This window comes from Hemitrygon akajei, chromosome 23 (genome assembly GCF_048418815.1).
Source record: "Hemitrygon akajei chromosome 23, sHemAka1.3, whole genome shotgun sequence".
Classification (NCBI taxonomy): Eukaryota; Metazoa; Chordata; class Chondrichthyes; order Myliobatiformes; family Dasyatidae; genus Hemitrygon; species Hemitrygon akajei.
Genome location: NC_133146.1, coordinates 59,192,162 through 59,207,272, shown reverse-complemented (window position 1 = coordinate 59,207,272; position 15,111 = coordinate 59,192,162). Strand labels below are relative to the sequence as shown.

Genomic DNA, 15,111 nt, shown 5'->3' with positions numbered 1-15,111 from the left:
AAAGTAGTTATGTCTTGGGAGACCTCTGTTTTATTCACTGCCTTGGAAATCAGTAGATACTTTGACTATCATGTTTCAATTAAGATTCTGATTTTTCTTGTCTTTTGTTTTCTTTTTTTTCCAAATTATTTTGTTTTTGAATTATTAGTTTCTGTTTCACCAAATTCAGTTGCATTGAAATTGAGGATAGGAACAATTTAACAATTAACAGTTCCACACTAAGGAATTTCCAAGAGATGTACAAACAATGATTAAATAAGACGCTAACTGTATCAAATGCTGTGGACAAGTCAAGGAGGTATAATGAACTAAGGTTACAATTACAGAGAAGGTTAACATTTCATGTTGATTTATTTATTCATTGGGATACAGCACAGAACAGGCCCTTCGAACCGCACCAGCCAGCAATCTCTGATTTAACCCTAGGCTAATGATGGGACAATTTACAGTGACTAATTAACTGACTAATCAGTATGTCTCTGGACTGTGGGAGGAAACCGGGGGACCCAGAGAAAGCCCACATGCACATGGGGAGGACATACAGACTCCTTACAGATGATGTCGGAATTGAACTTTTAATGCCTTGAACTGTAATAGCGTTGCACTAACCACTACGTCACCATGGTGCCCCCAGTTTGATGACTTCAGTTTCTCTATTTCTAGCAATTTTTCTTTCATTTCCGTTTCCCCGCACATGCTATATTTTGCTTTGATTTTAAAATTACAGTTGTAAAGGAACTTACTTGTAACCATTCATTCAAATAATATTAGAGAAAGAATTATGCCTTGGGACAGATTTGGAATTAGAAACACTTTTTTTGCATGAACAAAGGCACTAACAGGGAGGGGTTAGACTAAAATATCTTATTCCTTCAGTATATATTTTCAAGGAAGGTTAACAACATTCTTTGCTATAATTCATAGTTTGAAACAAAGTTGATAGGTAACTTGATATTTGCACTTTATGACTATATATTTTGTTTCCTTTGAAGCAATTAAATTTGAATGGGGGCTGTAGATAATGAACATCCTTCACATTTTTAGAAATCTGATGCTTTTTAACTCTTCTTGGGCTTCCAGCAGGTAAGGTAGGAATAATAACTGATGTTTCAATGACAAACTCCACTGTCTTCATCTCAAAGGTTCAATTTAATATCATAGAAATGTATATATGTCCTGAAATGCTTTTTCTTCTCAAAACATTCATGAAAACAGAGAAGTGCCCCAAAGAATGAATGATAGTTAAATATGAGAACCCCAAAGTACACCCCCCCATTATCCCCTCTTGCACGTAAGCGGTGGCGAGCAACAATCCCCCTCCCCCCACCGGCAAAACAAAAAGCGCACACCCTACCGAGCACAAGCATGAGCTAAGTGATAGCAAAGACACAGACCTTGCACGAAAACAGAGAAGTGCCCCAAAGAATGAACAACAGTTAAACATGAGAACCCCAAAGTCCCCCTCCCACGCATAAGCGGTGACAGGCAACAATCACCCCTCCCCCCACCGGCAAAACAAAATGCGCACCCACTACCAAGCACAAGTGTGAGCTAAGTCATAGCCAAGACACAGACCTTGCAGTTACCCCAAAGACTATTGCAATTCATCTGGCATTCGGCAACCCACAGGTTCTCTCTCTCTCCCTGGCAAGGGAGAGGGAGCTGTCCCCATTTTCACAGCGAGCGGGAGACATAACAACAACCTGCTGGTTTACGGTATTAAAAAGTCTGTTTCGTCGCTTTTTTTTAACAAGCTCTGTGCCTGAAGATCGCAAAGATCTCAGGTCTTTGGGCCCACAGCGAAAGATTTTCCGGCCTCCCCGCTGACACACGAGTCTCCTGCCATGACACTGACCCTCGATCCACCCATCTCCAGAGCCCCAAGATCTTAGGCTTCTAAACATGAGGCCGACTCTCAGGCCAAACATTGGCCGGTCCTGAAACCCCGAGAATGGGTCCCATTCCTGCAAAGAACCGAAGTCAGCTTGTAACTCCAGGTCACAGTCTTCAAACGAACCCTGAAAGGGAAAAATAAAGATATTAAAGATGGAAATGGAGCTGTTTCTGAAGATGCAAGCAAAGGAGTCATCATTTAGTGCCATCTTAACTCCGTCTCTGTCTTCGTCTGAGATGATTCCTGGGAATGCCTACTCTAGTGGTATTTATACCCCCGTAGTCCGTCCCTCATCCAAACTGGTTTCCGCTCTCCTACCTTTTTAGCAAATGAATTCTAGTTTTTACTTAGAGCAAGACCTTCGTTTTTTTGTTAAAATTCTTTTCCTCTAGTTTTAGTGGCTTCCTTTACCAGGCAGTCCCAAAAGCCATGAGTGTGGCACAGTAGTTTTGTACCATTGAAGTCAATCCTATGGCCATTGCGAATGCATTGTTCTGCTACCGCTGATTTCTCTGGGTAACCCAAACAAATATACCTCCTGTGCTCATTGATGCACGTAGACTTTACGGGCTCCCTAAGATACACGAGGAGGATTCCTCCCTGAGGCCTGTCTTCAGTAGGATAAATTTTCTGACTTACTGCCTTGCTTAGCATTCAATGGCCTTCTGTCTTGCTTTGTTGGGGGCTGTGAACATCACAACACAAACTCAACTGACTTGTTTAAAACGATAACCAACATCTAGCTGAACCCAAAGGATATAATGGCCAGTTCTGATGTAGTGTCCCTGTTCACGAAAGTTCGCATTAAGGACGGCTTGGTCCTCCTGCAGTCAAGGTTTGATAAAGATACCACTGACCTCTTTGAACTTACCCTTACATCGACATACTTCCTCTGTAAGGGGAACCACTGTGAGTGGTCATGGGATCGTACTTGTCACCAGCTATTGCTAATTTCTACATGGAGGACTTTGAGGGGACTCTGAGTTCATTGCCCTTGCACCTCCAATGCTACTTCAGATATGTCGATGACACCTTTGTAGTGTGGCCTCATGGACTCCAGGCACTCTAACAGTTCCACAACCATCTGAACACTACATGCAAACATTCAACTTACAATGGAGATGGAGAAGAATAGTTGCCTTCTGTTCCTGGACATTCTAATATGATGGAAACCAGACAGTAGCCTCGGACATGGCGTCTTTTGGAAACCCACTCACACGGACATATACCTCGACAATAACAGCACCAACATAGAGCAGTTCTTTCTACTTTGATTAACCGCATATAGCGCATATAGAGGAGCAGATAGGGAGAACAGATTCTGGAAAGGGATAATAATAACAGGGTTGTTGTGGTAGGAGATTTTAATTTCCCAAATATTGATTGGCATCTCCCTAGAGTGAGGGGTTTAGATGGGGTAGAGTTTGTTAGGTGTGTTCAGGAAGGTTTCTTGACACAATATGTAGATAAACCTATAAGAGAAGAGGCTGTACTTGATCTGGTATTGGGAAATTAACCTGGTCAGGTGTCAGGTCTCTCAGAGGGAGAGCATTTTGGAGATAGTGATCACAATTCTATCTCCTTTACCATCACATTGGAGAGGGATAGGAACAGACAAGTTAGGGAAACGTTTAATTGGAGCAAAGGGAAATACGAGGCTATCAGGCAGAAACTTGGAAGCATAAATTGGAAACAGATGTTCTCAAGGAAAAGTACAGAAGAAATGTGGCAAATGTTCAGGAGGTATTTGCGTGGGGCTCTGAGTAGGTACATTCCAATGAGACATGGAAAGGATGATAGGGTACGAGATCTGTGGTGTAAAAAGGCTGTTGTAACTCTAGTCAAGAAAAAAAGAATAGCTTATGAAAGGTTCAAAAACTAGGTTATGATATGAATATAGAAGATTATAAGGTTAGCAGGAAGGAGCTCAAGAATGAAATTAGGAGAGCCAGAAGGGGCCATGAGAAGGCCTTGGTGGACAGGATTAAGGAAAACCCCAAGGCATTCTACAAGTATGTGAAGAGGAAGAAGATAAGACGTGAGATAATAGGACCAATCAAGTGTGACAGTGGAAAAATGTGTATGAAACTGGAAGAAATAGTGGAGGTACATAATGAATACTTTGCTTCAGTATTCACTACGGAAAAGGATCTTGGCGATTGTAGGGATCACTTGCAGTAGACTGAAAAGCTTGAGAATGTAGGTATTAAGAAAGGGGATGTGCAGGAATTTTTGGAAAGCATCAAGTTGGATAAGTCACCGGGACCAGATGGGATGTACCCCAGGCTACTGTGGGAAGCGAGGGAGGAGATTGCTGAGCCTCTGGCAATATTCTTTGCATCATTAATGAGGACAGGAGAGGTTCTGGAGGATTGGAGGGTTGCGGATGTTGTTCCCTTATTCAAGAAAAGGAGTAGGGATAGCCTAGGAAATTATAGGCCAGTGTGTCTTACTTTAATGGTTGGTAAGTTGATGGAGAAGATCTTGCGAGGCAGGATTCATGAACATTTGGAGAAGCATAATATGATTAGGAATAGTCAGCATGGCTTTGTCAAAGGCAGGTCATGCCTTATGAGCCTGATTGAATTTTTTGAGGATGTGACTAAGCACATTGATAAAGATAGAGCCATGAAAGTAGTGTATATGGATTTTAAGCAAGGCATTTGATAAGGTACCCCATGCAAAGCTTATTGAGAAAGTAAGCAGGCATGGGATCCAAGGGGACATTGCTTTGTGGATCCAGAACTGGCTTGCCTACAGAAGGCAAAGAGTGGTTGTAGATGGGTCATATTCCGCATGGAGGCTGGTGACCAGTGGTGTGCCTCAGGGATCTGTTCTGGGACCCCTACTGTTTGTGATTTGTATAAATGACCTTGATGAGGAAGTGGAGGGATGGGTTAGTAAATTTGCTGATGACACAAAGGTTGGGAGGTGTTGTAGATAGTGTGGAGGGCTGTCAGAGATTACAACGGGACATCAATAGGATGCAAAACTAAGCTGAGAAGTGGCAGATGGAGTTTAACCCAGGTAAGTGTGAGATGGTTCATTTTGGTGGGTCAAATATGATGGCAGAATATAGTATTAATGGTAAGACTCTTGGCAGTGTGGAGGATCAGAGGGATCTTGGGATCCGAGTCCATAGGACACTCAAAGTTGCTATGCAGGTTGACTCTGTGGTTAAGAAGGCATACGGTGCTTTGGCCTTGATCAATCATGGGATTGAGTTTAAGAGCCGAGAGGTAATGTTGCAGCTATATAGGACCCTGGACCCTACCCCACTTGGAGTACTGTGCTCAGTTCTGGATGCCTCACTACAGGAAGGTCGTAGAAACCATAGAAAGGGTGCAGAGGAGATTTACAAGGATGTTGCCTGGATTGGGGAGCATGCCTTATGAGAATAGGTTGAATGAACTCGGCCTTTTCTCCTTGGAGCGACGGAGGATGAGAGGTGACCTGATAGAGGTGTACAAGATAATGAGAGGCATTAATCATATGGGTAGTCAGAGGCTTTTCCCCAGGGTTGAAATGGCTAACATGAGTGGGTATATTTTTAAGGTGCTTGGAAGTAGGTACAGAGGAGATGTCAGGGGTAAGTTTTTTACGCAGAAAGTGGTGAGTACGTGGAATGGGCTGCCGGTGGTGGTGGAAACAATAGGGTCTTTTAAGAGACTCCTGGATGGCTACATGGAGTTTAAAAAATAGAGGGTAAAGCCTAGGTAGTTCTAAGGTAGGGACATGTTCGGCACAGCTTTGTATTGTGCTGTATGTTTTCTATATCTCTATGTTTCTACAAACCTGTAAGGAAGCTCAATTCACAGCTTAGGTAGGTCAAAGATGACCTAGGACTCAGGTCAGCTGAAGTTTACAGGATTCCCTGTGAATCTGGAGCAGCGTATATTGGCCAGACGAGACACTCAGTGGAAACCTGCATCAAGAAGCACAGGAAGTGTATCTGTTTGGGTTACCTGAGGAAATCATCAGCAGAATATTGCATTCACCGTGGCCATTGTATAGACTTTGATGGCTGTGCCAATGGCTTTTGGGACAGTCTGGTAAAGGAAGCTATTGAAGTAAAATTAGAGGAAAATAATTTTAACAAAGATTGAAGGTCTCGCTCTAAGTAAGAACTGGAATTCAACTAACCAATCAGGAGAGATGGGCTATCGGGGTATTAATACCACTGGAGGAGACATGCCTGGGCATCATCCCTGATGAAGATGGCGGAAGTTAGTCATTGAAACATAGGTTATTATTGATACATGTACCTGGCTGGAAGCCCAAGAAGTATATTCCTTATATATGCTGGGAAAGCATTAGATCCTTTTTCTGATGCTTTTCTTTCCTAGCAATTTTTTAATCACATCTTTTTTAAAGTAGAAATTGAACAAATCGTGACATTTTATTCATGTATTTTAGCCTTAAATTAGCATTTTTAGTTCTGTTTTCATTTTTTTCCCCAATGTTAAATTGTTTACAATCCTTTAGGTTGAAATAAGAGTGATAAGGGGGCACACCTTAAACTTATGTAATTTTAATGTCTGCAGTAAACTCATCAAAAATGATTCCTCTGCTTAATTTCATAGGTAACTGTCATTTGGTATAAGGCAGATTGAAAGAAATTTGTTCAGAGCACCATTTAGATTTCAATAACGTGCATTAAGCCACTATTCTAATGGAGCTTATTGCTAGATTGCATTATAAATGAAACATCTGAAACAAAAAGATAATTTGAAGTTTGCGGTTGCTTTTATGTTTCAATAGATAATCCAAATAGTCCAAATGAAAATGTGTCCAGGGTGCTTTACATTGTCAGCGTTTGAATCATCAAAGAATTATAATTTTCTTTAATGTTTAATGTCCAACATGTATTTTAAAATAATCTAAATTTAAACAGGAGTAGACCATTCAGTCCCTAGGGTATGGCCTGTCTTTTGTCAAGTCACACTTGACCTAACTGCCTGTCTTTTCTGTTTCTCGTGATGCACTTACCTAATAAATCTATCATTTATGATGTTGAAAATGTTACATGACATATCATCCAATGTTTACTGAGTGGGGAGCTTCACTTTTCTAGTGTCTTTTGTGTGACGCAGTGCATCCTAAATCATTAGTACCTGTGAATCTTTCATGCTCAAATGATTGATCCTTTTATTGGCAACAAACACAAAATGCTGCAGGAACTCAGCACCTATGGAAAACAGTTTAGTCGATGTTTCGGGCTGAGACCTGTTGCTTGCATTTCCAGCATCTGCAGGTTTTCTTTGGTTTGTAATCCTTTTACTGAATTCTTCATTTCATAAAGAATTATTTCTGTTTGTCTAGCTATTGAGTCTGTTTACCATGTCTAACATATCAACTATGTTCAGCTCTCAACCCCTTCATCTCCTAGACATACAAACTAAATTTTCTGAACCATTCTGTAACTTAAACCTTTTTTAAGGCAGGGAAGTTATATTCAGTCTTCAGTAAATCTTGAAAGAAAGTGTACCTTGAGTTCTTGTGTACTGAATACTAATACGAGGTCAAATATACAGCTGTACAGTAACCAGTTGGAAGTTTAGTTAGTGGAAAAACAAGACAGGTTTGCAGTCTACACTGAGCAAATAGTTTATTACTGAATCAAACAGAACAGTACAATAACAGAGTGAATCCAGGTCCTAAGAGGTATGCTCATTGTAAGCATAATTTAAACAAATTCCAGTGAATATTCAATAAATATACTCAATCATTTTGTTTTGATCATTTTATATGAGAAGAGACAAACTTTTGTTGAAAGTACAGATCAAGAGCTTGTTTTTTTTTTTGCAATAAAGAGAGTAGAAGGTAAATCAGCCAAGTTAGATTGTGTCTCTTGCATCCATTGGTAGAAATATTATCCCTTACTCAAGATTATTGACAAACTAAATATAGGGCTTAATAGAAGCATCACTTTAGTAACTTCAAATAAGGCACTTTGTGAACAAAAAAAGGCAATATACAGAAACCAGGCGAATGCTTTGATTGCCTAGTGGTGGGAGAAAAGGGTAACTCAGCATGGTAGAAGCTAACATTATTCTGTTATACTAATACAAGATGAGAGAATTTATCTCCTCTGTATAGTGGATAATATATTTGCATAGGTCATTGTTTTAAAATTACAAGTAATTGTTAGATAAGTTTATTGAAGTCAGTGCAATTTCCATAAATCAGCTTTTGTGAAATAACACAGATGAAAAGCAAATGACAGGGGAAATATCTTAATGTAACAATTATAGAGTTTACCAAGAATTTTAATCTCTATGGTTTTATGTGTCCTTATAATTGCTAGAGTATGCTGGTTCCCTTGAGTCCCCCCCGCTCCCCCGCGCTGTCTGACGTTCATTCTTCTTTAGCTACAGTCCAACACAGTGGTATTTCATATGATAGTTTTAAAATCTGTAGTGTTTATTAACTACTTAGTACTATGTGTAATGTCCTATTCTCCACTATTTTAAAAGAAAACACTGATACGCTGTAGGTCTTATTGTTCCAATAGCTGACAATATGTTACAAATCGAGCGCATATCCAGCTACTTACGTAGTAAGTGAAGTTTCTTAAATTTAGAGAGACAACACGGAACGAGCTCTTTGATCCATGCTACCCAGCAACTCCCAATTTAACCCTAGCCTAATCACAGGACAATTTACAATGACCAGTTAGCCTACTGGCCAGTACGTCTTTGGACTATGGGAGTAAATTGGAGCACTCAGCGAAAAGCCACACATTCCACGAGGAGGATATACAGGCTCCTTACTGATGACGTCAGAATTGAATTCAGAAGCCCTGGACTGTAATAGTGTTGTGCTAACTGCAATGCTACTGTAGATTAATAAGCTAAATTCTCCAGTTGGAAAGACAAAAGGCATAGTTCATCAGTTGGTATTGACTAATAAAAATAATGCATTGAACTCTGACACAGGGTTAGGTTTATTTTTGAGCATGCTTCTTATTGCCATCGAGCTTTAGATAGCCTGCAACTGGCGTGTTTTCATAACAACTCTCTTCACTCTAACATAAGAGGTTGGAATTAAAATTCCTGATACTGAAGCACTTGAGAAATCAAGTTGCTTAATATACCTTTCAGCCATCTTTAACAGTAATTTATAACCAATTTCAGATAGAAGGTGAGTATATCTCAATAAAGAACTCTTCTGTGGGGAAGTTACTGAGATAGTTGTGAATCTTTAACCTGATGCTATAAACTGAGAAGACATGGCAACAACAGGTAACACCAGATCATTCCATTACATTAATGATCTCTGAAAGACAATGGGATGGCATGGTAGAGTAGTGGTTAGCACGATGCTTTACAATACCAGCGACCTGGGTTCAGTTCCCACTGCTATCTGTAAGATTTGTAAGTAATCGCCGTGACTGCATGGGTCTCCTCCAGGTGCTCCAGTTTATTAACACTGGATTGTTCCACTACATCAGTGAACTCTGAAAAACAATGAAGACAACATTTATTAACATTATGTGGATTGTGCCAGTGACATTCTTGGTAGTTGTAGACACGCTTGCCATTCACAATTTATGTTGACTACCTTTGATCAGCTCCCACATATTAAATTGCTCACTCTGCACTTACTGATGGGTTTCAGTAGCTTCCCCATAACTCATATTTAGCCTGCAGATTGAAACAGTATGCTTTCTCTCCTCCTCCTGCCTCCCCCCCCACCGCCCAATGGAGCATGCATCACTGGCACCAGCCTACTCGCCATCAAGTACATATACATAGACAGGTGCTGGAAAAAGGTCAGTAACATTCCCACCCATCCTGCTCATGGCTGAAAGGTTTTGGCCCAAAATGTCGACTACTCTTTTCCATAGATGTTGCCTCGTTTGCAGAGTTCCTCTAGCATTTTGTGTGTGCTGCTCATGGACTGTTTGGCTAACTCCCATTGGAGAGGACACTACATAGCATCCACGCCACAACTACTAGACTTTCCCCAGGCAGTAAGGCTGATCAACACCTTCACCCACTAACCCCACCGTTACTCTATTTTTTGACCTTATGTACAGCCTAGTGTCACTTTATGGACATAAAATATTTGTTTTTATTAATATTATTTTTTCCCATTTTTTTGTGGGAGATTTTTGTGTTCAATGGATCTGGAGTAACAATTATTTCATTCTCCTTACACTTTTGTACAGGAAATGGCATTAAATAATCTTGAATCTTTCTTCTAATTTACAAAAATTCCAGTAACATTTTCACATTGAATTTAACATTCTGAGATGTAAAACAAAATGCTTTGAAACTTTTATCTTTTAAATTAAGTTATTTTCTCTTTTGTCACTTTGAGCCCTCATTATTTTCTTCCTGGATCCCCTTAATAGTTCAGATATCACTTTTATTTTGCCATCTTACCCTACTGTGAAAATGAATGCAAAGTACGGTATTATGTTTGGAATTGAATCAGTTGCCACCTTTGGTTCTCTCCTATCAGTTTTATTATTATATTTCTTTCTCTACCTTCCTGTCTGACCTGTGCTGCTGTATTCAAACTTGCGTGTCATTTATTGGCTGTGAAAGTTAAATGAGAGTCTTTTTACCTTTTATTTTAAACTTTTTTTTGCACAATATCTCATGGAAATTATATTACCAACTAATCTTTTGTAATCTGTATATCCCTTCAAGGTTTAAACTGAAATGTGTTTGTACCTTCTTAAATCTAAATATGGTCTTAATTCTTAACAGGTTTGTACCGTCAATATGGTAACCAATTCTGATATGCAAAAAGTTATTTCTGAGATGATAACTTCATTTGTCAAGGTGGCAAAATTATTTGAATAGCATGATTTTCAAATTGATAATCTTAATGGAAAAACTAGGAAAATGTTTATTTCTAGGAGCCTGCAGAGAATGATCAAACCTTTGAAGAAATAGTTACAAAAGGAAATAATGTATTTTTAAAATAACTATCAAGTTTTAACATTTTGAAAGGTTCTTTTAGAAGGGAGACAAGGAAGTGAACAAGAACAGTTCAGAACATGTTATTGATGAACGACATTTGTGGTGATTCTCTCTGTGAAGCTGTATAAAATCCCACTGAAGATTTAATATTCACTTCGAAGGCAGAGAGCTGGCTTAGCATCAGATGAGAGCAGTTGTGATGAATGAAAGATTTTCTTCCAGAAGGAGCAGTTGTTGGAAAGTCCATGAATATCCAAACCCAGACTATAGACATGTAGAGTATTTATAAATTATATAGAACGTAACATAGAAATCTACAGCACATTATAGGGCCTTCGGCCCACAACGTTGTGCCGACCATGTAACCTGCTCTAGGAGCTGCCTAGAATTTCCCTACCACAGAGCCCCCTATTTTTCTAAGCTCCATGTACCTATCCAAGAGTCTCTTAAAAGATCCTATTGTATCCGCCTCTAACACCTTCGCTGGCAGTGCATTCAATGCACACACCACACTCTCTGTGGAAAAACTTACTCCTGACATTTCCTCCGAACCTACTTCCAAGCACCTTAAGACTATCCCCCCTAGTGTTAGCCTGTTCAGCCCTGGGGAAAAAGCCTCTGGCTACCCACATGATCAAAGCCTCTCATCATTTTATACACCTCTGTCAGGTCACCGCTCATCCTTTGTCGCTCCGAAGAGAAAAGGTCAGGTTCACTCAACCTATTCTCATAAGGCATGCTATCCAGTCCAGGCAACATCCTTGTAAATCTCCTCTACACTCTCTCTATAGTATCCACATCCTTCCTGTAGTGAGGTGACCAGAACTGAACACAGTACTCCAAGTGGGGTCTAAAATATGGAACAAAGTCTATACATTCTAAAGCTTCAAACTTACTGCCCATTACACCACTGGCATTTAGGGCAGCAATGAAGGTATTTTCTTCATTGCTTTTTCCATAATAGTTTTGTTTGACCAGTCAGGGTTTTTAGCCCTGGGCTGAACCCCTCCCTGAACCTGGAGGACCAGTGGACCACTCGTAGTCTAGCCTCTACACTTTGACCTGTTTGGCATGGGTGACATTATAAGGATTACCTCTTGTAACAGTGATCAGTGAGGCACAGAGTGATCTGTGTTTACCGACAAGTACCTTTACGTGAATTCATACACTCAGTACCCTGTGTGCACACCCAGTAAGTATCCCTGACTGTCCTAAATAGTCAAAGAATAGCAAAGGCGTTACCCGGACAAAGGAATCTACACTGGCTAGGCGATCCTCGTAGTCCCGATTCACTTGCCACATGTCCCATGCAGGGTCGCTCACACTTGTATCCATGTTAGTTATTCTTTGAAGTTACCGCTACCAGCACACGTGAAGCATCCGCTTTTATATCCATTCCTTATCAATTAAAATATTGAATTCCAGTGTTATTGGTCACAGGTCATGGTCTGACCTTTAACACCTTGTTATTGGCTCTGCCCCAAGCCAGCATCATTTATTGCCCTCTTCCCAGCAAGTGACAGTCAATAATTTATGGCTCTTTGTTCTCAATCAGCAACGAGATCAAATCACTCCAGACAGGCACCAACCCCAACATTCATAAACCCACATGTTATATTCAACCAAAGAACAATTCACAATTAACTTCTTACTGCAGATTACCTGGAGCATCATTGTGTCTTCTTTAAAACATTGAGCAAGCCAAGCACTTCAACTTCACCAAATGGAGAACAGGGTGTCTTCACAAAATGCCAGCCCCCATCCCCAAGCACACGGCAAGAACAATGACAATTAATCTGTCTGTCTGCTTCCACTGTCCTGAATTTATTTAAATTCACTGATTTGTAGACAGTCATGCTTTCTGGCTGACACTACCAAACGCCAAAGCATAAAGCCCTGACTCCAGCCAGCATAGCTCTCCACATCATTGAGACATGCAAGCCTCCATACCCACAATAGGTTGTGGTCCTCCTGGAGGTGAAGGTTCAAAGCTCTTAAGAAAAATAGTAAAAAATATGTGAATTGGCTAGTTTATGAGAAATGGAGGAATAATACTATGAGGCTGAGATGCATCCTAGAATGTGCTGGGACACAACATCAGTGAGGTCATCAAATATTTCAGGTCTTCAACATCAGACACTCATCCAGGCAATGCAGGCAGGGTTCATCAGCCCTTAGCTTGTATCCCAACAGCATTGGTCCATGGGTCACACCTCTTGATCTATAGCCATCTGGAGACTTGTTCAACAGCCCCTTCCTAATAGCTCTTTTCTATCCAGCCCTCATAATGCCAAGGAGTAAGTTTTGCACAACGAGCAGCCAGCAAAACCTCTAAACCCCACCTCTAGACTCACATCTTGCCCTCTACCCCTGTGTGTGGCACTGCTGTACCAGCTACTAATATTTGGCGTTCTTACATTTAAACGCTGTCTCAATATTAATAAATTTTGAAATCACTAGCGTAGAAGGGACATTGGTACAAATACTTGACCTACTGAAACCGATCTTTAAAGAAATAAACAAAAATATAGCCTTATGTTAATAGATTAACTTGTGAGCAAATGGTTAACCAACTTTGTTGCTTTGAAAAATGTCACATAAAGGTAGATGCATCATCATCATTATGTGCCGTGTGTTGCATGACATGGGCGATCATGGTCTTTCCATGAACAATCATGTTCGAAGCAAATTTCTCCACAGAAATGGCTTGCCATTGCCTTCTTTACAAGACAGGTGCCCCTAGCCATTTGTGAATACTCTTTGGAAATTGCCCAGCTTCAGTGGTTGCGTAACCAGAACTTGTGATTATATACGCACCAGCTGCTCATACGACCATCCACCACCTGCTCCCATGGCATCACGTAACCTTAATCTGGCAGGGGGTGGGTGCTAAATAGGTGTAGACCTTGCCCAAGGGTGAGCTGCAGGGTAGTGGAGGGAAGGAGTGACTTGCACCTCTGGTAGAGACCATCTCCACCCCACCATCCAAAAGGAAGGCTGATCTTAAAATAATTTAAGATAAATAAGATACCATGCAGATGGGGCTAGGAATTTTTCCACTTCAATCAAATTAGAGTGTTAAGGCACACTTACCTCATGGGAATGTGGCTATGTGGTTCAAACATCCTTCAGAAATGTTTGATATAGGTTTACCTTGGGTAGTTAGAAAAAACATTTGGATAATTTTCCATTGAAATGGTCGTGGAGATGATTATGTTTGATCCTTGTTAGAGTGCATTTATTCTGGAAATTAGGTAAAGGGGAATAATTTCCATTAATATAGAGGAATCAGCAAATATGCTGGAAATTCATGCTGGAAAAATAATTTGCTGAAAGCTTTTTAATGTGAATTTTACCATAGCAATAGTAACAACAGATTTGTGAGTATTACTGAAATATTTTCTCTGATGCAGAATCATTCAGAGTTATATTCTGAGGGAAGAATCTGGTGCATTGTCCTCAGAAGCATCTGATTTCAATAAAGCCCAATTGAGCAGACGTGGGGGAATCATGGCTTCACTTTACACTTCACATCCAGCAGACAGTGGTCTAACATTGGAGCTCTCTTTGGAAATAAACAGGAAGTTGCAAGCTGTACTGGAAGACACACTGTTAAAGAATATAACACTTAAGGTAAGTCACGGGCTGTAAGATACATTCAAAGATCTTGCCACAAAAGGATAAACTATTTAATCTACACTAGCTATTATTGGTTGTCTGTTGTATCTGACAATGATGGATTTGTGCAGTACTGTTGTGTGTTCATAGGTGGCTGCTGAGTCTTAAGTTGTGAGTGATGTAGTCATCCACAGTAAGAAAATAAAAACTGTGCTGTATCTGGAAGTGGAGCTGCTGCTATTCCTTCTTTATCAGGCAGTGATTAGTACTGCTCAGCAACTCTAGTCCAGGTTGTTGTGAACAGTTCTAACCAAGACTGGCCAGCCACTCTAGTCTTGCACACTCTGCGCCAGCCGTTTTGGTACATGCGCAGGATGAGCAATGTTAGCTTTCACACAGTCTTTGAACCTTTTATGGGGCCTGCTTCAATTCCTCTTGCCCAGGGAAGCTCATCTATATAGTAGCTGCTTGAGAATTCGGTAGCCCTTAATGCGTATGACATGCCCTGCCCACCGAGGCTGTGCTTTTACAATCTTGGCTTCAACACTTATGGTCCCTGCCCTGTTGAAGACCTCTAGGTTTGTTGCTGGTATACTAGATAGTGAACTACAAAACACAGTATGGATTGACTGCAAAGTGATGACTTCTTCCAGTGATGTAGAA

At 40.4% G+C, this 15,111-nt stretch overlaps 1 protein-coding gene across 5 annotated transcripts in view; it reads left to right on the top strand.

Moving 5' to 3' along the window:
• The window catches only part of ccdc186 (coiled-coil domain-containing protein 186), a 124,007-nt gene that overhangs the window by 88,433 nt on the left and 20,463 nt on the right, over nt 1–15,111 (top strand). For all 5 annotated transcript variants that reach the window (XM_073027800.1, XM_073027797.1, XM_073027798.1 and 2 more), the window contains one exon: nt 14,244–14,463. In XM_073027800.1, coding sequence (XP_072883901.1) covers nt 14,244–14,463 — 220 coding nt within the window. The remainder of the gene's footprint in view (nt 1–14,243; nt 14,464–15,111) is intronic.